Raw genomic sequence first — 22124 nt, 5'->3', positions numbered from 1 at the left:
TACCTGGAATATATTTCTTTATAGGACTTCAACTTTAAGTCCAATTTTAGCTTTTCCATATTAATATGCAATTAATTATTTTAGCACATTTATTATATATAAAAATATAATTAGTTTTTATATATCTATCTTGTAATGAGAAATTTCCTAAATTTTATTCTAACAATTTTTGTATATATTTTTAAAAATTATACAAATACATAGCCATGCTATATTCATAACTCATGAATGTATATTAAATTTTAATATATTTCAATAAAAATTAAAATAATAATATAATTTTTATCATGTATTATCCTGATATGTCAAATTATGACTTTTTATATCAAAACAACCTTTCCTTTGAGGGACAAATAAATTAGACCATGACAGACTCTCCATTCTATATACAGCTAATATTTTAGAATCTAGTTAACTAGCTGTATTAGCCATAATAGTTTTCTTTTCTCATACTGTTGCAATCATATTTTGTTTATATCAAGGCTATGTACACCTAGTAAAATGAATAGTACTTTTTCTATACTCTGGACTACTTTGTATGAAATTTTAATTACTTTCTACTTCAATGTTTGATAAACTGAGTATCACCTAGGTGTAGATGTTTTCTATTGCTAATTTACTTAATAGTTAAAGTTCAATTCTAGTTTGATTTTTATGTTAGTGTTCAAAGTGCCAGTTTTCTAAGATTTGCTCATTTTACTAAAATTTTCATTTACTGGTACAAAATAGTTCATAATGTCGTTTTTGTCTGTACCAGCCATAGTCCTGTCTACTCTCCCATCTTGATTTTGCTTATTTTTCCATTCTTTGTTTTTCTTTTGGTTAACATTGCCAGAGTTTTATCTACTTTATCAGCATTTTCAAAGAACTAAATTTTGGCTCTTTAGTTACTCTCAATGTATCTTTACATCATTTTCCCTCTATTGTTTCTTTTTAATTGGGGATTACTTTCACTATTATCTTTTAATTTCTCAAAAATGAAAAATAAAACTTGTGGTTTGTAGATAAAGCAAAACTTGAGAGAAAATATAGACTGAATTGCTTATATTTTAAAATAAGAAAAGCTGAAGATTAATGAGCCATGCATATATTTTGAGAAATTAAAAGGTAACAGCTAAAGTAATCCTGAGTTCATTAATTTGCTTTTCTGAGTTTTCTGTATTTCTTTGAATTTCTTCATGATAGTTATTTTGATCTCTCTCTGATGGAAATACACTCTTCCATGTCTTCAAAGTTGGATTCTGGAAAATTATTCTCCCCTTGTGATGACATATTCCTTTGAGGTCTCAATTGTCATGTATTAATTGTTTTGTTTCGCTGCCTGTTTTGCTACTTTTAAGTTTCCCTGACTTTTAAAAAATCTGAATCAGCAATTTTTAGCTAAACCACTTATCTTTTTCTTTTCCAGCAGGTGGCACTGTGGCTTTATTTTATTTAATTCTTTGGTTCTAGCTGGCTTCTGTAGGTTTTAGCAGTTGCTGTGACAGCATGTTATTAACATGTTGGGGAGTGGGGGGAGGGCGGGCCTGTATTGTGTTTTTCGCACCAGTGTTAACCCTCCTCTCTGGGGACCTCATCTGAGACACGCCTATCTGCCGCCAGTGCACTTCACAGCATCAGCACAGGTCCTGAAGCATGGGAGAGGGAAACATAGTAAAATACTTGCTCTGTTGTCCTTCCTGCTAGGGTCCTAGCCTGCATGTGCCTCTAAGTCATCTCCCCTCTCCTCTCTGTAGGGCCCTTGGTGGGCCGGAAGTCCTCTTTCTGTCTACCTCCCTCCCCCACTGTCACCTCCATGAGTTTCTTTCCACCCATTTTCTATCACCGCTGATCTATAGGTCCCCTCAGCATCTCCTCTAGTGCCGTTTTCGTGGATATCTGAGGTGCAGGGGGTGCACCTCACCACCATGCTATGCAATTCTCTCAGTGGTGTCTCATTTCGGCTAGTTATAATTTGTTCATTTTGGGAACAAAGCAAGGAACATCCTCATTGTCATCTTGATGACATCACTCCAGATACTTGTGTGCACTTACTTTGGCTATTTTATTCTATTCAACTAGTCATTTTTCTCTACAACTGACTATTCATATTCTATACCATATCTCAATTACTATAACTTTATATTAATTATTGGTAAGAAAATTTCCTCCTTCCTTCATCAGAAGTGTTTTGATAGTTCTTAGCCCTATAAATTGTAGAATTGGTTTATAAAGTTCCACCAAAATATAAATGAATGTAAGTATTGCAATTTTAACTGTGATTTGCATTGTTTTTACAAATCAGCTGTGAAAATTTGACAACCTCTTCAATGTCCCATGAACATGGGATATATATCCTGTAATATCTTTCAGGAAAGTATTCATATTTACTATAGTCTGTTTTTCCACATTTTTTTTAAAGATTTATTCTCCTATATTTTGTCCTTATGGCTTCCGTGAGTAGGGTCTTTTTAAATACTAAAATTTCTAATTGTATCTAGAAATGCAGCTGAGTTTTGCACTCTGATCCTATATCCAGTCACAATAAGCAATTCATAGAATAATGTCTTATAGATTTTTATTTTCTAAGTAAACAATCATGTACAAAAGAGCACAGATTTACTTTCTCCCTTCAGATCTTCCAATGCCTTGTAGAATAGAAGTGGTAATAGTAGCATGTTTATTTTTCTTTTGAGATTATATAGGGAAAACTTCTAATGCTTCCTTTTTTTTAATTTAAATTTTATTTTTATATTCCCCATACAATTACAACCCCCTTATTTTGACCCCAATCCCTCCTTTCCCCACCCCCTACCCCCCATAAAGTGTCTCTGGTTCATAGTTGTTTGTTGATTTTGATATTTTCTTTCTTATAGTTATTCTTTTTCCTGATCCATTATTTAAGTTTTCTAGACTCTGCTATGAGTGAGACCATCAGGTATTTTTCTTTTTCTTTCTGGCTTATTTCGCTGAGCATGATCCCTTCTAGCTCCATCCATGTTGCCACAAACTGCATGTATTTATCTTTTTTAAATGCTGAGTAATATTCCATGGTGTATGTGTACCACATCTTCTTGATCCACTCATCTATTTTTGGGCATTTGGGTTGTTTCCAAAGCTTAGCTATTGTAAATAGTGCTGCTATAAACATAGGGGTGCAGGTGCTCTTTGGAATTAATGTTTCTGTGTCCTTTGGGTAAATACCTAGGAGTGGAATTGCTGGATCATATGGATAATGCTTCCATTTTTTAAATGATTGTGCAGGGTTGGGGTTTTTTGGTTTTGTTTTATAATTATGTTAATCATGTTGTGGAAGGTCTCTCCTCTCTTAGTTTTCTTTGAGAGGTCTTTTTTTTTCCCATGAATGAATATGGACATTTGTTGTTTAATGTATAAATATAACGAAATGGTTTGTCTATTGTCTTAACTCATGTTTATTCTTCTATTTCAGATTTTCCTTCTTCATGCCTCTTTGTTTCATTTAGTGTAATTCCCTGTTAACTTCCAGCTCACCAATTCTTTTACTTCCTAATGTGATATTTAATCTGTCTGTGATTTTTCTGTTTTATCAACTTTTTCTCCACTTCTAAAAGTTATATTTTGTGAAGGTTTTCCTCTAAATCCAACAGATCATTTTCAAACTTTATAGTAACTTGCTATTTTGGGAATGATAACTTTTTCTTGAAACATTTCTATTTTGAACTTCTATATTACATATTTGACTTTTCCAATACCTAAAACCCTCAATGGTCTAAACATTTTGCTTGTTATTTCTTATTACTCTTATTCATGATGAAAAACAATCTAGGTAGGGAAAAGATTCTAGGTATTTAAGACAGAGGGAATTTAATATAAGAATTTTTTAATCCAAGTGGAATGATCTGAAGATTAAAAAAAGAAAGGTGGTGTTAGTTAGACATTAGTAACTTTCGGAAGTCATTGTTTTTCCTGAGGCTGGGGGAGCAAAAAGTAAGAGATGCCATGCAGACCCCATGAGTATAGACCCCATGAGTGATACTGCACCAGCACCAGTGTCAGTAATTATGGCCACTACTCCCCAGGAAGTCCATGGCCTGCATGCCCACTGATGCTGCTCCGTGGTCCCTTTAAAATGAGCGTCCCCACCATTGATGCACCTGTGCTGCAGCCTGAAGTGACCTGCACTGGCTACCATTACCAGCTCTTAAACAAAATAAGAAGTCTCTTCCTTTCCCTTCTCATCTCTGTTTTCTTTCATTGACAGGACCTAGCAAGAAACCAGTTGACAAGGGAATTTAGTGAATGTAGAATTTAGACTGGCGGCCCCTTGCATTATAGAGGATAACAAAGAAGTATGAAGATGGTACTGAATGCTAACTAAAAGCCAGTGTGGTTTTCATCTTCATTGATTATGAATTAAATCGTGGTTGATTCAATCAACAGAAGTCCTCTAGGCCTACTTTAGAATGTTTTCCTTCAAAGAGGGCCCCTTATAATAGATAACTCAGATATAGTAATTTTTTTCAAGCCAGTTGTTCTGGAGTAAGTACAGGGAAACAACATTGCCCAGCTCCAGAGGGTAACACTGACACAGAGTACAATGCAAATAATGCCTCTTGGAGTTCTTAATCAGACTGTGTCTGTTCTATTTTCAGCTTATATCTTTTAATGACCAGTCTCCTTGGATGAAGTAAGGGAAGTGTTCCTGGGAGCCTAGAGATGTAATCACAGGTCTTTCTTTAGTAGACCTATCTAGTCTGTTGTATTGTCCAAACTAGAAGTTTCCATGTAGTAATTTATTAAAACAATAAAGCTACTCTTCTTCCTACGTCTTTCTAAGAGGGAGGAAGGGAAGAAAGGTGGGGAGTGTGGGAAGAGAGAGAGAAAGAGAGAGAAATGAGAAGGCCAGCAGAGTTGGGGATTTTGTCAATTACCTTTGAATAGAATGTAAGCTCTCAGTAACAGAGGAATTACAGACCTGAGTCTGTTCTATAGGTTGGGGTTTTAGAGGACCCCCAAGCTCCAAAAATGCAGATGGACTAAAGACTGATATTCCCCAGCACACATTACTTGTCAGAGGCTATGCTATTACATTGTGATTTACAGGGAAATGGTTAAGGTACAAATGTCAAATAAAATCAGCACCTCAATATAGATTTAGTTCTTTAGAATTAGCTAATTCAAGATGATGCCTGTGAAGAGCATTAAAAAAGCCATATTAAATGGAAAAATATTCTGGGAGCTACTCAGTGACTCCAGAGAAAATTAGACAGGGTGGACAAAGGCGAGTATGCAGGTCAGATATATTGCTTAATCTGAACTGATGAGAAAAACACCCAAAGTTACATCATTAATTATCCCAGAGTTGTAAACTTCCAATTATAAATTTCTAATATTCTTTTTTAAACTTTTTTTAAATAAAGATTTATTTATTCATATAAGAGCTGGGGTACAGGCCAGAGGTGTGGGGGATGAGAGGATTCACCAGAGACAGAATAAGGAACAGAACAGGCAGACTGACTGAAATACACTGCTGAGGGGAACAGCAGGTGAGTCAGGAGAGGTCTGCTGTGCCATGTGGGTATCTCCCTGGTGGGGGATCGAATTTGTGCTGCAGTAGCTGCGAATAGCTTCATAGGTTGCCTCTTAAGCCCTTGCGCCACCAGGGAGGCCCCAAATTTCTAATATTCTTAAAGTCATAGATGAGCATTCCATGAGCACTCTCCGTGTCCAACTCTGATTTTCTGCATGGATTGTCATGTGTTGTCCATCTCCACACTTTGTGCACATCTTTGTCTTTCTTTCTTGAAAGAAAGAAATTAGCAAATCTGGGATGCTTTCTTTTCATCTTGCTTTCTCTCTTTCTCTTTCTCTCTCTCTCCCTCCCTCCCTCCCCCTTCCTAATCTCCTACCTCTCTAATTTCATGGCGGGTAATTTTGAACTGACACATTTTTCTATTACATTGTATTAAGTGAGACATTTTATGTCCTCAGTTTTAAATTTAAAATAAATGGATAGATCATGTCATCTTTCTCTGCTAAATTAATCAAATTCCCTTTACATTAATGAGCCACACCTGATTTTTTTTTTCTCCTAATAGACTAGGAAAGAAGATTCCTCTCTCTGATCTAGAACTTCTAACTTGGGAACTTTAGAAATGGTACAAATAAATTCCATGAACTGAGCTAGAAAAATAATTCAGATTCAGTAGATTCTTGATCTACTTTCTCTGCCCACATTTTACAATCTGCATTGAATTCAGCCCTGTCCTTTCAGTATTTAATTCAGTCAGGCATCAAGTTGAAAAGGGGAGGAAGAGGTGAAGACCTAGATTTCACGGTTGTTATTCTAGATGCCTCATATATCCTTAACACCACATGCCTAAATGGAGAGAAGGGTATTAGCAGGAGCAGCTACACTTCTTGAAAAGGTTAGATCTGTGAATATAGTCCTGGCAGCAGGCCCAGCAATGGTCTCTGATTCATCCCTTGTAGATGGTTTGAAAACCGGAAAAGCCCCACTTCCCCACTCTCAGACCGCCTTAAGACATGGACAGTACTCCCTCTGGGCTATTTCATTCTTAATTCCAGAGTTAGTTTTGAGGCTCCCACATCTCCATTTTTGTGCTCACCTAGAACCAAAGAATCTTAGAATTCCTTTAAACATCTGATTTCCAATTCTGTCATTGTAGATTAAAATACTGATGATGTAAGGACTTTCCAAGGCAGTGAAACAGGTAGCGGCAGGGCCAGGAAGACAATCTCTCATGTTATGTGTTATTTCATATTCCATGATGTCTTACAGAAATTAGATATATAGGATTATATAAGAATTGGATGGCTTTTTTTTTTTTTTTTGAAGATTGATTTATTTATACAAGAACTGGGGTACAGGCCAGAAGTGAGGAAGGGTGAGAGAATTCACCAGAGACAGAGTGGGGAGCAGAACAGGCAGACTGAGTAAAACACTGCTGAAGGGAGCAGTGGGCGCGACAGGAGAGGTCTGCTGCACCATGCAGGTTTCTCCCTGGCTGGCCGGGAATTGAACTTGCGCTGCAGACAGCTTCACAGTGCTGCGCTCAACCTGTGTTCAACCAGGGAGGCCCAAGAATTGGATGTCTTAATCCTACTTTGGGTAGGGGTAAAAGTCACACTGCAAAAAGTCACACAAATCTTTGGGGGAAAATAGTTGGAAATCGTTGTGCTTCCCCAGTCAGGAGGTTAGCAAGCTACCTGGAAACCAGAATCAAATTAAAGGATGGATAATCTGGAGCACCTGAGGCATCAATCATTAAGGGGTGCTAACAAGACATGAGTCTTGTGTGAATTAAAGAAATACATTTCCCCTGGGGAGATTCAACTCCTTGCCAATAGACCTTCGTGAGACTATGAAAACACCCCTTTCTCCAGGTGAATGCAGTCAGTGCCCATGTCTGTGTGGCAAGTGAAGAGTGACATGGGTTTCAGTCCATACTAACCGTCCTTATGTATTTACTAGGAGTCCTCTCCCTTGGAGACTAATATGTGTGGTTGGAAGGAATGCTTGGAGAAGAACCCAAAGTAGGGTAAAGTCAGCCAATGATCACTAACCTGCCTTCTTAGAATTGACTCTGAAATTGAGTGGGGCACAAAGTTTGAGATCAGACAATAGAGGGAAGGCTGCAGGCTGCCCTGGATGCCCTGCGTGTCTCTGCTAGCCCCCACCCCTAGGGCCTGGTGTTGTGGAAACAGGTTCTAGGTTAGAGCATGAGTCCTAGCCATATTTCTATCATTCCCCTGGAAATACATACAGAGATCAAAGAGTACTTTAGTATTTATTCTGGAAGTAGTACATTCATTTCTGAGATGAATTAGATTCTTCCTTTCTTTTCATTTTCAATGGACAAAGTAGAGCATATACTTTGCAGTCAACCAATGAATTTGAATCTGGGCTCAGTCTTTGCTATGTGTTGATTTCAGACAAAAGCCTTCAAAAGTGTGAAGATTCCTTTTCCTGGTCGGTAAAAAGGGCTTTGTTGGAAAATTAAAGGAGACGGAGATAACACATATGTGCATGACAAATGTATGTGCCTCTCCACTCTACCTCACTCCAGTTGCAGACAATCTACTATTGGTAGATTTTCCTCAGCTATAAAACTGGAATTGGATTCTCATAAAGCTTAGGTAAAATAATTTCCTGGTTTATAAGCAGCACTCAATAAGCATTAACTAATTTTACTGTTTTATTATAAGGTGGTCTGCTGGGTCAAAGAGGCAGAAGCATAGGACAGTGCAAGGCAGGGGGAGGTAACTGGGTCAGCATTGCTGGGCTGCAGCCTGCTATGTCTTTGCATTTGTTTGCACTAAGATTGGCATCAACACTATGAGCTCTCCTAGAACTGAGAATTCTAGGGAACTCCCAACAAAGGAGTTCTGAGAACAAATGCAAAACATGATTATCAAATATCCCACTGTGAACAAAAAACACTGAACTATGGGTGAGGCATGGAATTGGGATGATAATACAAACAAAATAGCAAAATAATCACTGCTATGTACACTTGGAATTCAGGTTGTGAAGCACTTTTTCCTCACACCCAGGCCCTCCTCCTAGGACTTTTAAGAAGCCAAATACAAAATACATGGGTCACACACTGTAGCTCTGATAACTGGGGCTATAAAGACTTTTCCCAATGATCCAAAAAGAAGACCAGAACATGTATCATCACCAGCCTGAGGATGAAGAAATATATGTTACATTTTCATGGGTTTGAAGTCAAGCAGCCTAATACCTTCCTTCCCTGCACCACCACCTGCAGGAGTGATAATAGGTGCTCAATAAATAAACAGGTTGGCAGGCGAGGAATAAAGGAAGAGCAGAATGAATCAGAGACCCTAGATGATTTCCAGTGCTCCCATTTTGGTCTCTTCTCTACTGGTAAATCTCAAATGAAGAGTCTTCCATTGTCCTGACAACCATCCATAGTCTCCCCATAATCGGATGCTGAAAAACTCAGTCTCTGTCAGGCATGTTGGAGTGAAAAGAAATGAGTTTTCTTCATGGTCATCATGAACCATTATTCTTTTCCTTCCAAGTTCAGGACACCAGGCAGTGGAAACTAGGCTACCTCAAGCCCTCTGCTTTCAAGGCAAGGGAGCGGCAAGGTCTTTCCATATTACAGGAAGTTGGGAGATTAAGGATCAGCCTCCGCCAAAATATCCCAAAAGGTTATTTCCAATACATGTCACCTGGGCAGAAGGAACTAAGGTCAATTGAAACCCTGCAGGTCTTAAGCAAAATGGTTACTTATTAGTTTAGAATACAGATTACCCAGTGGTAATTTAGGGTCTATCTCCAGAAATGACTTATTTTATGGTAGAAACCCATTTTAAAGTAGGGCAAACTTTGAGAAGCAGAGTTTTGTCATAGGAAGTCACCCTCTCCTCATGTAAGACACTCGCCCTTGACGCCCCAGACGTCCTATCCCATTCCTTAACTCGATATAGATATATGTATATGTATGTACACACACACACATATACACACATATATTCATATACCCTCAGCCTGTCCTATTTAATCTAGAATTTACAACCATGTAAATTCTCCACACATATGCAATTACATTTAGTCTTTTTATCCCACGAATATGTCTGATGTTAATTTGCTTGACCCATCGGAGAAGAAACCAGAGGGGTAAAGAAATTCCCACTGCCCCTACATAAGCAAATCCTGATAGTCATGCTCAGTAAGGGAGGCTCCAGGAGCTAGCAAGGCCACGGCGGGCGGCGAGAACAGCAGAGGGACTCAGGAGAGGGAGCAGGCGTGGTGGCCCCCCCAGCTTGCCCGGACCGGTGCGCCCCGGCCCGAGGCTGCAGGGCGCGCGGGACGGGGCTGGGGCGCGCGGGACGGGGCTGGGGCGCGCCGCCCGAGCGGTCCTCCAGACTTGCTGCGCCGCCGCGCTGCCAGAGAGGGGTGCTGTGCGGCTGGGTAGCCGCTCTCTGCGGCGAGGTAGCCGCTCTCTGCAGCCCAACAGCTCCCTCTTGGTGCCGCTGCGGCTGGACCCGCCTGTCTAGGAGGGGCTCCCGGCCTCGCGACAGCCGCTTCCTGCTTTGCCCTGCTCGCTCCGGCGCTGCCCGTGCGCTCGGGCCAGCCCTGGCGGAGAGCCCTGCGCCCGCTGCCGCCGCCCGCTCGGCCCCTGCCCGCGCCCCGGCCGCGCCCCGCCGTGCGCCCTGCCCGCTCGCGCCCGCCCCCGGAGCCCGCGCCCCCACCATGCTGTCCTCCCAGTACCCCGACGTGTTCCGCGACGAGACCGCCGTGAGTACCCCGCCCGCGCCCACGCGGCTCCCCGCGGCCCGTGCGCGCCCGCGGCCGCCTGCGGCTCGGCGCCCCGAAGCCCCCTCCCCGGCTGCCCTCCCCTCCCCCGCGGCCTTTGTTTGCGAGAGACGGGCTGGGGGCGCGGGGCTCCTCCCCGGCTGCGGGGATCCCGGCGGCGGTCGCTGTCTGGCTGCTGGCGGCGGAGCCTGGGCCGGTCCCGGCGGGGCCGCTTCTTGCCATCAGTGGGGTCAAGGGCAGACCCCGGGGAGGCGTGGGTGTCTTAAGGGAGGGCGTGGGAAGACGGAACGTGCCGCTGCGTTTTGACTGGGGGGAGCGCGTGCTTAAATGTGGTGGGGGAGAGATCGAGATGATGGGGAATTTAAAAACAGAAGCAAAGTTTTTAAACTTCCAAATTGAAAGTCCTTGGAGCAGAAGTTCATTCATTCGATTCTAAAAGGAGGAGTGAGCGTCTGCCCTACCCCACCCAGATCTGATCTGGGTTTGGGCGCTGAGGATGCAGAGGCGAGGGAGGACTGGCAACTTACCCAAGTTTTCCTAAACAAGAAAAGGAGTTGATGGGGTTGAAAGGAGACCTAGAAGGGTGAGGTGATGACCTTTCCAGAATTTAACTTTTGCCTAGTGGAGGCATTAGCCACCATTTCCCTACGCTTCCGAGGAACTCGGGGTAATGGTGCAGATCCAGTGGGGAGAAACCAGTGGGGAGATCCAGGAGGAGGCTGTTCGGCTGCAGAGAGGGGCTACTTAGCCGCACAGCACCGCGCTCTCTGTGCAGACACCTTTTTTTGTGTAAAAATTAATTTGGCATTTTAAGCACTGAAGGGAATCCAAATGTTGTGGGCAGGATTCTCCTAGCAATAGCCAAATTGCTCAGCTTGCTGAAAATAGAATCAAAGTATTTTTGTATAATGAAGCTCTAGTGTTTTTTTTTTTTTTCTTGCTTTGACCCAGAGTATGCCAGAAAGTGTGTACTTGAAAGCACACCTCACTTTTGGGTAAAGGATAGTGAGGTTTTATAGGATGTACTGTTTTAAAGTAAGACTTCCAAATGCACTGATGCATTCATGGTCTCTGACCAGTGGCCATCTGGGAACCATGTTTTCTCAATCTGTTCAGCTGCCAGCTTATTAAATTTGCTCTTAACAGCCTAAGAAGCTCTATTCCTTTGGTTCAAAGGATTGTTTCCTTTGAACAAAGTGATCCTGCCAGAATGGAAAGGAGACAGACTACCAAAGAAGACCTGAGTACTAGTTCTGGTTGTGTCGCTGGCTGGATGTCCTCTGCCAGATCTCTTACCTGTTAAGCTTCTCCCACCATACCCAACTCGCCTCCACGCCCCCCAGTATGAAATGTTAGGCCTGGCTTGGCTAACCACAGGGCCTACTTGCTTCTGTGGTAACAATACAATCGTTCATTCATAGCTCTGCAGAGTCCCAGACTTTCATAGTAAAAGATGTAAATAGTTTTTGAAGATATTTGAGCTTTCAGGATGAAAATATAAGGAACTACCCATGATGTGGTTTGCTATGTGCAATTTAAAATTTTTTCTTCCCTTTTTCCCTACTCTGGTACCAAAATCCTGTAGTTCATTTATCTTTGCTTAATAATAGTTCCTGAAAGGGTTAAGTGAGGATTTTATGAAGATATCAATTGTAAACAATTAATTTGAAAGGGTATACTGTAGATTTTAACGCTCCAATTCCTTCTCACCAAAGAACTGTAATAACCGTAAACCTCTTGGCCAAGGGCTGTAGCTCTGGTCCATCCTAGACCCTGCTCTGTGGCTCTCACAGTGTATTATCACAGCTCTGACGGTCTACATAGGCTTTTTCCTGGGCCAGAGCCTTGATTAAGAAAGAAGTCGTGGTCTTGCTTTTTGCATTTGCTCTAATTGTAGCCTTGATTTCTAGAATGGACTTCTTTCTCTACACAGGTGCTGGAGATTGCTGTAGCTCTCTGTCTCTCTTGCTTGAACATCTTTCAGCAATATACTGGACAGTCTCTGAACTGTGGGGTGGGAGCATGAAACCCATTTTGGTGGATTTCTGGCTTATTGAGCAGAAGTTTGGAAACCCTGACACTCCCTGTGTAATTGCTTGACCATCCCCCAAGAGTGCTGCTGTTAGGAAATTTAGTCCTGCTACAGGGGTTGGAAGAGTATGTAGGGTGAGGGGAGAACACAGGGAAGAATATAGGATTACCATCAGGAGGAGATAGTATGTGAATTGAGCTTGGAAGTTGGCCAGTTGGATAAGGTTGAAAGGACATTCCTGGCTGTGTGACTAAAATAAAGTCACAGTTAGGCAGACCTGGATGGTTGTGGAATTGCATTTGTTTGCAAGATGTCAGGAAGGCCAATGTGATCAGAGCATTCATAGGTTGATGAGGGGGGGCAGGTTGGGGAGTGGGGAGCACTGGAAAATCAAAAAAGGGAGAGGGAAAAAGCAGGGCCAGGTTTGGTGGGCCCTCCCTGCTGTTTGTATGAGTGTGCACTTTAGGGCAGCAGCGAGCTGTTGAACAGTACAAGTAAAATATTGAATAGTAACAGTACCTTATCAGAGCTCTATTTTTAAAGCTTCTTGGGAGAGATGAAGAATGGTTTGCAGGTTTAAATCAGATGGGAAAGTCAGGTACTATTAAGTTGAGTTCAGAAGATGTGGCTAGGAGGCTTTCGTGAAAGAAAAAATGTTGGGAGGGTTCTTGTCTCCTCAGATTGTGAGATTATCTTGAATCAGTGTCTTATCCTGCTTAAAAATGGTCAGTTACGGGCCTCCCCGGTGGCGCAGTGGTTGAGCGCTGGGTTGCAAAGCTGCCCGCAGCCTCTGCAGCGCCGGTTCAATCCCCGGCTGTTCCCCGGCCACCGGAGGAGGGTCCCACATGGCGCGCAGACCTCTCCTGCCGCTCGCTGCTCCCCTCAGCAGTGTACTTCGGTCCTTCTGCCTGCTCTGCTCCCCGCTCTGGCTCTGGTGAATTCTCTCACCCTCCCGCGCTTCTGACTGTACCCAGTGCATGTATAAACAAACAAACAAATAAATAAAACATGCCTCTATATATATAAAAAAAATGGTCAGTTACTGATCTCCGTGTGGTTCAGGTGGTCACTGTTGGTTCTAGGAAGATGGGGATGTTTCCTTGGTGTAAACACCTTCGGGAGGTAGCACATGGAGGACGCGCTGAGTCAGTGTCAGCTCTGCACCTGCCAATTTAAACCTGGCCCAGCTTAACCAAGAGGTGAAGTCCAAAGATCTTGTGGTTGGCACAAAGTGGGTCATAGCCCTTCTGATTATTAACCATCAGACTTTTGTCAGTTGTTCTCTTCAACTTCAGTTTGCGCATCTGGAAAATGAGTTAGTACTAACCTAGAGAGGATCCGCTGAGTTGTCTGAAGTCTATGGCACTCTATCTACGGTGGTTTCTGAGTCAGTAGTAAACCTGTTTTCTTTCCCCTTACTAACCTCTCTGAATTGCATTCATGAAAGGTAAAATAGGAATTTCATTGACTCTCTTGTCTGTTTCTTTAAAACATCAAGCTTAACAATATTCAATGGGTCTTCATTGCTTTAGGTGTAGTACTTGGCAACACCTTCACTTCATTAAACACATCCAGTGAATTGTTTCCATTTCCTTATAAAAAGTTAAGTCTCTGGGCATGTCTGAGATTTAGTAACTTTATAATCAGGGAATGTTTTAAAGTGTCTGGTCTGTCTCCTCCAGGGTATATTTGGGCAGTCTCTGATGGCAGATTGTCTTCAGTTCCAGCCTGGTTCTCAGCTAAGCGTAGCCCTGGGCTTGTTGCCATCTTGTGCCTGTATTGCTCCTAAAACTATTGGATTGGAAGATCCTTTACAACTGGATTTTTTGTTGTTATTGTCAGGGGAAAATTGCTTATTTTAGGTATATTTTATAACGCCCTAAAGGTGTGCAAGATGTAAAAGACTTGTGAGTGAGAAGAAAAGATAAAAGCTTTCCTTCATTGGGACAATCAGCTAAACTTTAGAGAAGCTTTAGGAAAAGATTGAACATTGGTTATTTTGTGTTGCCTCCTTAGGAGAGATTTCAGGCTAGTTTTATATCCCTGCGCTTGTTGGTTAGTGTTCCACCTGAGCTGCTGTTCTTCCAGGCATGCATTTCTGCTGGTGTCATTTCCCCTGGGACACCGTGAGGACAGATGCAGACCCTTTGTGGAAAGCCTTATAATTTTAGGCACCGGGAAATCTTCTCTATTGGACAATAGCCACGCTGGAACTTTGACCAGCAATAAAAACAGCATTCAGGTTTTCCTTTTCCAGGAGAGTGTTTGCTTTCCTTGGGGAACGGCCCTTACCACCTGGTAGAGAGCAAGAAGGAGACAGTAAAAGTTTACTGGTGATGCAGTCCTCCCAACAGCCCTGTATGAGAAGCCTTAACCAGAATATTAGTGTTGTTCAGAAACTTGATTGGAAAGATGTGGTTTCAATTAATTAGATTAATCTTGATCATCTTGGGAGATCATCTCATACCCCTCTTGGTTCCTCTAGACTAGCAAATAATCAAGCATCATGGTAACTAATGAGAAAAAAGCCAAAAAAGAAATTGAATATAGAACATGTATACCTCCTGTTGCATGGGAGAGACCCAGCAAAGCTGAGTAACTTGCCACATAGCCTCAGATGCCATCTTAATAGCTCAGCTAGGACACAGGTGTTGGGGGGCAAGAAGGTGGGGTCAGTTGCGGAGGCTACCACGGAAGAAGTATTTCTGCCTTTTCCATAGAAAGGAGATAGAAGATTAGGTTTTCCCAGTACAGTGAGGGAGACATGCTTACAGAGAGCAGTTTACATAGTAATGTCTTTTTCAAAGGCAGCTGCCACCCAGCTTTTAGATCCTTCCCATGCTATCAACTTTTTGCCAAAAAGACATTTTGAGTGGCAGATTTTTGCTCCTCTGTAATAGTAGGAAATGGAGAGGTCTTGTAATAATGATCTTTATCGGATAATTTCCGGATAATTTCTTCAGGCATAATCACCTGGGGAGCAGTGGCTTCCAGTTGCTCTTTTAGACTCAGTCTCAGAGCCCAGGCCCAGGCCCAGGCATTTATGCTACTCAGAAATTCCCAGGTGGTTCTGCTGATCAGCCCCCTTGGGAGCTCCAGAACAATTCTCCTCAGCCAGGCCCTGCTCACCCAGCAGTTTTATTCCTGCGAATTTCGGGATAGTGTGAGTGGGTGATGCCTTCGTACTGCCTTTTAGAAACTGAAAGAAACTATTTCATGACAGTGCACCAAAGGGAAGAAGGCAGGCTTCAGTTTCAGAAATGAGCTTTCATTGTATTTAAGTCTACTTTTTCAACTGATAACAATTGGAATCATGTTACTACCTATTAACAACTTGCTTGTTGACAGTTTAAACTTAAGTGCAAAACAGATCCTCTTGTATATTGCAGGCAGATTTTCTACTCATGGGTAAGCTTAGCAAGAGCAAGAAAATAACCCTGTCAAGTGGTTCCTTCACAAACATGCCCTCTGAGCTCTAGCGCTTTGTGTGATTCTCTGCTTTGCCCCTGACAATACATTTTCAAGTTTCTTTAGCACAGCAGCAGGCCTTTGTTTTGTGTTGTACAGATTGCTTTCCTATTCTGACTTTCTTTCATCTTTCTTGTCTCTCCAGCTTAAACATTCTTTTCAGGAAGGGTGGCTTGACACCTTTGAGAACCTGCCAGCTTTGGTTCATGTGATAATTTGGGCAGACATGTTGCCAGTGAGCCAAATGGGGTATTTTTTTGTGTGACCCTTTCCTGTTTCTCCATCACATTCAGAAAATACTAATTTATTTGGGTTAGACAGTAATTATCTAATGGCACTTTCTGTCTTTTTTTTTTCTTGCAGGTACAGGATTATCATGGGCATAAAATTTGCGACCCTTACGCTTGGCTTGAAGACCCAGACAGTGAGCAGACAAAGGTAATGAGGACTTAAGAACCGACGAGAAGGCAGCCCTAGGAGCTAGCCCCTAACTCTAGATGTCGGTAACTGACTTTTCCTTCTTGGTCTTGTCCTGTGTTTCTGCTGTTGGGTGTGAATATACCCATGGGTACTACCATTTTTTTTTTGTCAAATGACTCATGAGAAAAAGATGAAAGAAATACCGGATGGTCTCACTCATAGCAGGGATCTAGAAAACTTAAATAAGGGACCAGGAAAATGAATAACTATAAGAAAGTGAAAATCAAAATCAACAAAAACTATGAACCAGAGACACTTTTTGGGGGTGGGGGGCGGGAGGGGAGGGATTGGGGTCAGAATGGGGGGATTGCAATTGTATGGGGAATATAAAAATAAAATTTATTAATTTAAAAAAAAAAAAAGATGAAAGCATTTTTTGTCCCACAGCATATCAAATAATTGCCTTCTTTATGGCTTAGTGACACTGGTGAACCCATTGTTTATAGTAAAAATACTAGAAAGAAACTGATTTTTACTAGAGAAAAATAATGTGAAGGGAAAAAATTGCCTGGTATATGTTTTGCAAAGGAAAGAAAATTGAACAAGTATAGGTTTGGAAAATTGAATGCTGGTCTTAGACTTCTTATTTATGTTAATGCAACAACTGTGAAACAAACTAGATTACAAATATGGTGACATTCTTATATTTTCTAGAAGTAGGGGAAAATTTTTAGCTCTCCTAAACACAGAAAGCTTTCCTAGTCTTTTGGAGAAACACATTGTATCTTAGCGGATATCTTGTTTTGTTAGTGGAGCTGTTCCTAAAGGCTGTATTTCTTGGACATTTCTTCTTCCTTGGAGTGTCCAGGACTTGTCATATATATGTACTGTATATGGTTAGCTAAGTTTGTGTGGATGAGCGGACAGTGTTTCTTCATTCCATCTTAATTTCTTTGACTCTTAGTTAGAACTTTATTTACATGTTATGGATAGTTTTCTGGTTCAGCCCCCCAAAACCTATGTAGATCTTAGCTCCTTCTATGTCTTGTGGTCCCTTGCCACCATATATATCAGAGTTCTCTGGAGAACTGAACTCAGATTTCCATGGCAGTGCAGATTTGCCAGAAAAACATTCCCTCCTGATGTGAACCTGGCTGGTAGAGATGGAATTCTTGCTTTCCCATCTTGCCACCTATCTCCCCTCTTGGTAGGGATGCAAATTCCACCATTTTCACATCCTTGAGAAAGATCCTGACAAGGAGTGGTGTGAGGTCAAGGGCATAGCTGGACATGATGATCTATGGAAGAGGAGAAACTAGAGGCAGGCAGAGGCTCCTGCTTGAATAAACTCCATGCCATCTTTCTTCGTCCTTACTTGCATTCATTGGCTCGTCTGCTTTCCTTTCTACCTCCCTCACCTGTTCTAGCTTTTCTCTCCCCTGCCCACTGAGAAGCTCTTACAACTTCTTGCATATCCTTTGAAGTGAGCATGCCATTATTTTGAGATTTTTCTGGTGGTTTTTCTCTTAGTTCCTCTCCATTTCCTAATTCCCTGCAAGAGCTACAAAGGTTTCACAGGTGGGTAAGGATGATCAGCATTTTGGGTTTTTACTTTTCAAGGAACATTAGAATATAGAGAGGTAGAGATTGTGAAGTGAGAATCAGTTGGGTATTTTAGGAACAGATAAAAACCGTGGATCTTCAGGTAAGGCTAGGAGGAGCAGGGAGCAGGTGTTGAATAGGTGCCTGAATAGGCAGGTGTGGGGCTGCCTCTGACCTCGATTCTGTCATGGATGACCTTGATCATCTAGAATTGGGCTGAGCTGTGGCAGGGAGGGACCCACAGACAGTTGTATAACCTGTAATAGATGAAAACACCAGGGGAGGGATTGAACTTCCTGTGCATCTCTTGGAAGACTGTCCCCAAGGACTATCTCTGCGATAATTACTTTGTGTGAGTTATTGGGTTCAAGCTGGATTTCTTCAGATGGGGATTGTCTGAGTGATTCAGCAATGTCAAGATGACCCAGTTTTTGTGTTAATGAATGTACTCTTTGCTGTCTCTTAATTGATGATGCCTGGGCCCAAGATGATAGGTTACTTAGTAGATGAAACTTTGCTAATTAGTGATCTTGCAGTCAGCGTTTGATCGTAGTTCATGGCATTGGAGGATACATTTATTACTGGAAAGCTTCTGTTGATTACTTAGCTCTGTGTTAGGCACTTTACTGGTAACTTTTCATACCCTGTGTTATTCTCAAATTCCGAAATAGATCTTTTTCATTTTTCCTATTTAACAGATCAAGAAATTGAGACCCTGAATGATTAAGTAACATGTGTAAGGTCACTCAATTAGTATGTGTGGAGCCAGGAGTATAACCTAGGTAGCTCGGGTAGTTACCAACTTCACATTATAAAATAAAAAGTAGAAACTCTGGGTGTAATAGCTTTGGGAATGTAAGCTGAAGGAATACATTCATGTCTGTGCTTGCAGGGAGATTTTGTGGATCCCCATCCATGGATCCTGGACTGTCCCTCCACTCCCATGCTAACCTGTTTAGATGCTCAGGTGTCCCAAGGGGTTGTGCAGCTTATGCCTCTCCTCTGCATCATCCGTGCACACCTTCTTTAATCCTCTCTAAACAAACTTACTACTGAAAAGGCTAGTCTGTCATCTGGCATCTGATAAGTTAAATTTTGGTCTCAGACCCAAAGGGTAGGGTATGTTTTTCTAATGAACAGAAGAGCAGCACAAACATTTTCTACTAAGCATATGCACAGGGTGTGTTAGCCATACTTTGGTGTAAAAAGGAGAATCTTAACATGTAGCCTTCAAAACAAAAGGCTGCTTCTTACATTTCCAGTAAAAATCAGTCAGGAAGTATGGGGCTTTTGTGACTCCTTTACACTAAGTCTGAAATGCTGTCCATAGTTGTTTGATTTAATATAGATTATCCATTTCTGATAGTATCTGGCATCTAAGGATTTAGCCTTCATTAAAGAATATCAGAGCAGACTTGTAACTTAGTGCTTGGGGGGACTTGAATCTGGGTGAATCCTTTTACGCTGTCAAGGCTCATGTCACTCTATTTGATAGTAGATGTTACAGAATGTATGAGATCCCATATAACTCAGTTGATGCTGAGATAAATCCAGCCTTGATATGAACAAAGGTACTCAACAGAGATGCTTTGCACAGAGGAAACAGTACACACAAAATGCAAGCCACATAGGTGGATCCCATCTTTCTAGTAGCCATATTTAAGAAAGTAAAAAGAAACAGATGAAATTAATTGTAATAATAGCTTTAAGTGAGTATACTCAAAACACCAATATTGCAACATGTATTCAGTATCAAATATTGTTAAAATATTTTGCATTCTTGTTTTCAAACAAGTGTTTGAAACCCTATGTATATTTTACACTTATAGCTTGTAGCAGTTCAGGTCGGCAACATTTCAGGTGCTCAGTAGCCACAGGAAGATACAGACTAACCTTGTTTGTTAATATAGATAGATAGACTATAAATTCATCTTAGCAGATTTTTAAAATGCAGTTTGTCACAAGAATTCAAAAACAGTTTAATATTAGTACATGAACCAATTGAATAAAGCGATGTAATTATCCTAATTCATATTACAAAGAAATTAAAGAAAATCCAGAACTAAAAGTAGAAACTCTGCTTTAATAAGATGAGAAATATTATTCAAAACATCTTACAAGCTAGGCTAGACTGTCTCTGTCAACTATTTTTGTATACTGCAAAGCTTTGACCAGTACAATAAAACATGAACTAAAATTTGTACATAAATTTTAGTTTGAATTTGAAAATAAAATTATCGTTAATTTTAGATTATATGATTATCTGGAAAACCTAAGGGAACAAGCCAAAAACTTATTAGAATTAATGAGTTCAGTAAAGCTAGGTGGGATGTACAAAATAAATATAAAATCAGTATTATTCATATATACTGTCACTAATGAAAAATTAACTCATGTGATAGTTACAACAAAGAGCAAATACTAGAGCATGAGGAGGAGATTTCAATCCTACAGGGAAAATAATGTCATTTCAGAAATATGGAGGTCTAGCAAGGAGCCAGTTTGGTGCATTTATTTATAATAGTGCAAAATTGGAAACAATCTGCATTTCCAACAATAGAGCAGTGTTTAAGCCAGATGTGGTGAATCTGCTTGTTGAAGTAGTCTGTTAAAATATGGAACGCTAAAGACTGCTTACTAACATGAAAACATTTTAATGGTAGATATTAAGGATATTGAGGAGGTTATGAGAATGCAGCTCTCTATGTGGTTAGAACTTTAAAACTATGTTTGTAAAAGCCATTCCAGGAAGATCTCTATGGAAATGCAAACTAAAAAAAAAAAATCAAAAAACAAGATAAAGGGCAAGCTCTGGGTTAAAAGCAATGTAGATGTCTCCTAAGTCCTAAGTAGGGTATGCTTGTGACATGTCTGAGCTGTGGTGAAATCTCACCTACATGTGCGAGTCACCGGGGCACCGCGGGAGTTTTCAGCGTGAGTGCCAGAGAAGGAGTTTGCAGTCAGTAAAAATGATTTGAAGACTAGATAAGCAGGTCCCAACAGGCAGGTAGCTTTAACTTTCCATTCAGCAGGAATTTCCAGCTTTTCTTTTGTAGATGGGAGGAAGTTTATAGTAGTCTTGTTGCAACTCAATACTTTGATATTGAGGTCATTTGAAGCTATAGTCTGGCCCCGTTCACTGACACTACCGTGTATATGGTTGACTTCCAAGTTTTTAACTTCCTAAATTTCCCTCTAGTACTCACACCTGTATCCTATGACAAGTGAACCCCAGTTGCTCACCTCTGCCTTTGCAACCTGCTGCTTCTCGGTTGATCTCCTGGTCTCTTCGCATGTGCTCTGTTCAGCTCTTACTTCAGATCTTACATTCCCCTCTTTGCATACGGTGGACTTTGATGTACCTGGAACTCCCACTTCCTTTGTCACTGTATTTCCTGTCGCTATAAACCGTTCTCAGCAATTGCCAAATCCAATAACTTTAAAACGTCATGTGTCCTTGACTGGGGAGATGAACACATGTCTGGGAGGCTTGTAGAGACTGACAGGTACACCGGCCTGAAGCTGCTCTGCCCCTCAACCCCACATGGACTCTTAGGCCCTTGGAATTTGCTGACATTGCATTCATCCCAGAGGCACCCACCAGCCTGCTTTCAGGTCATTGTAAGAGTACAGAGTACCAGCTGAATCTTTTTCCTGATCTCTCTGTGGGCCTCACACCGCACTGTCAGCTCCCCTTCCTGATAGTGATAATTCTCTTTACGCCACTGGGCTTGGTCTCACACCCTCAAGGTCCAGATGGAAGCAAGTCCTTACAACTTCTTGAGGAGTCTTCCTATCGTACTCTAATTGTGGCTTCAGTCTCTTAGTTGACTATTCCAGAAGTCATTACTAAGGGAATGTACACTAAGAAAGGAAGAATTCACACCTTTCATGGAATGTCTTAATTGTACCTAATTGTCAAATCTGGCTTCCAAGGAAACTGTCCTAGGGCTTTGATACATGAAAGAACCAAGTCTAGCCTTATCAGCTGCCTTTATCTGGTGACTGGTTTTCTTTTTCCTTCCTGAATACTGTCCTGGACAAAATGAGAATAACAACAACTCCATTTCCTTTGGAAAATGGAAAAATGGAAATGGAGGTGTTCTGGATCAATGAGAAACAGCCAAAAGAATGGTTTTATGCTGGCTCCTTTTAAAAAAAAAAAAAAGTAAAATTACCATTTGTTTCCGAGAAGATCAAAGGGATATGCGACATACCTCATCTATTCTAGGACATGATTTGTTTTGCTATTGTTCTCCCTTTGGCTGACGAGCTAGAGGTGCCCCATCACGCCTGCTGAAAGGGATTGTGAAAAGGAGAAAAGAGACA

General features: G+C 41.3%; 1 protein-coding gene across 3 annotated transcripts in view; it reads left to right on the top strand.

The window, feature by feature from the left end:
* PREP (prolyl endopeptidase) overlaps positions 1-22124 on the top strand; it is a 292365-nt gene that overhangs the window by 173361 nt on the left and 96880 nt on the right. For 2 of the 3 annotated variants that reach the window (XM_054699063.1, XM_054699064.1), the window contains one exon: positions 16137-16211. In XM_054699063.1, coding sequence (XP_054555038.1) covers positions 16137-16211 — 75 coding nt within the window. Of the gene's footprint in view, positions 1-10172; positions 10256-16136; positions 16212-22124 lie in introns of those variants that run through there. The other variant, XM_037520159.2, reaches the window with a different exon arrangement.

The sequence above is a fragment of the Talpa occidentalis genome, unplaced genomic scaffold, assembly GCF_014898055.3.
Source record: "Talpa occidentalis isolate TD23 unplaced genomic scaffold, MPIMG_talOcc4v2.1 talOcc4.2, whole genome shotgun sequence".
NCBI classification, from domain to species: Eukaryota; Metazoa; Chordata; class Mammalia; order Eulipotyphla; family Talpidae; genus Talpa; species Talpa occidentalis.
This window is presented reverse-complemented; position numbering and strand designations above follow the sequence as displayed.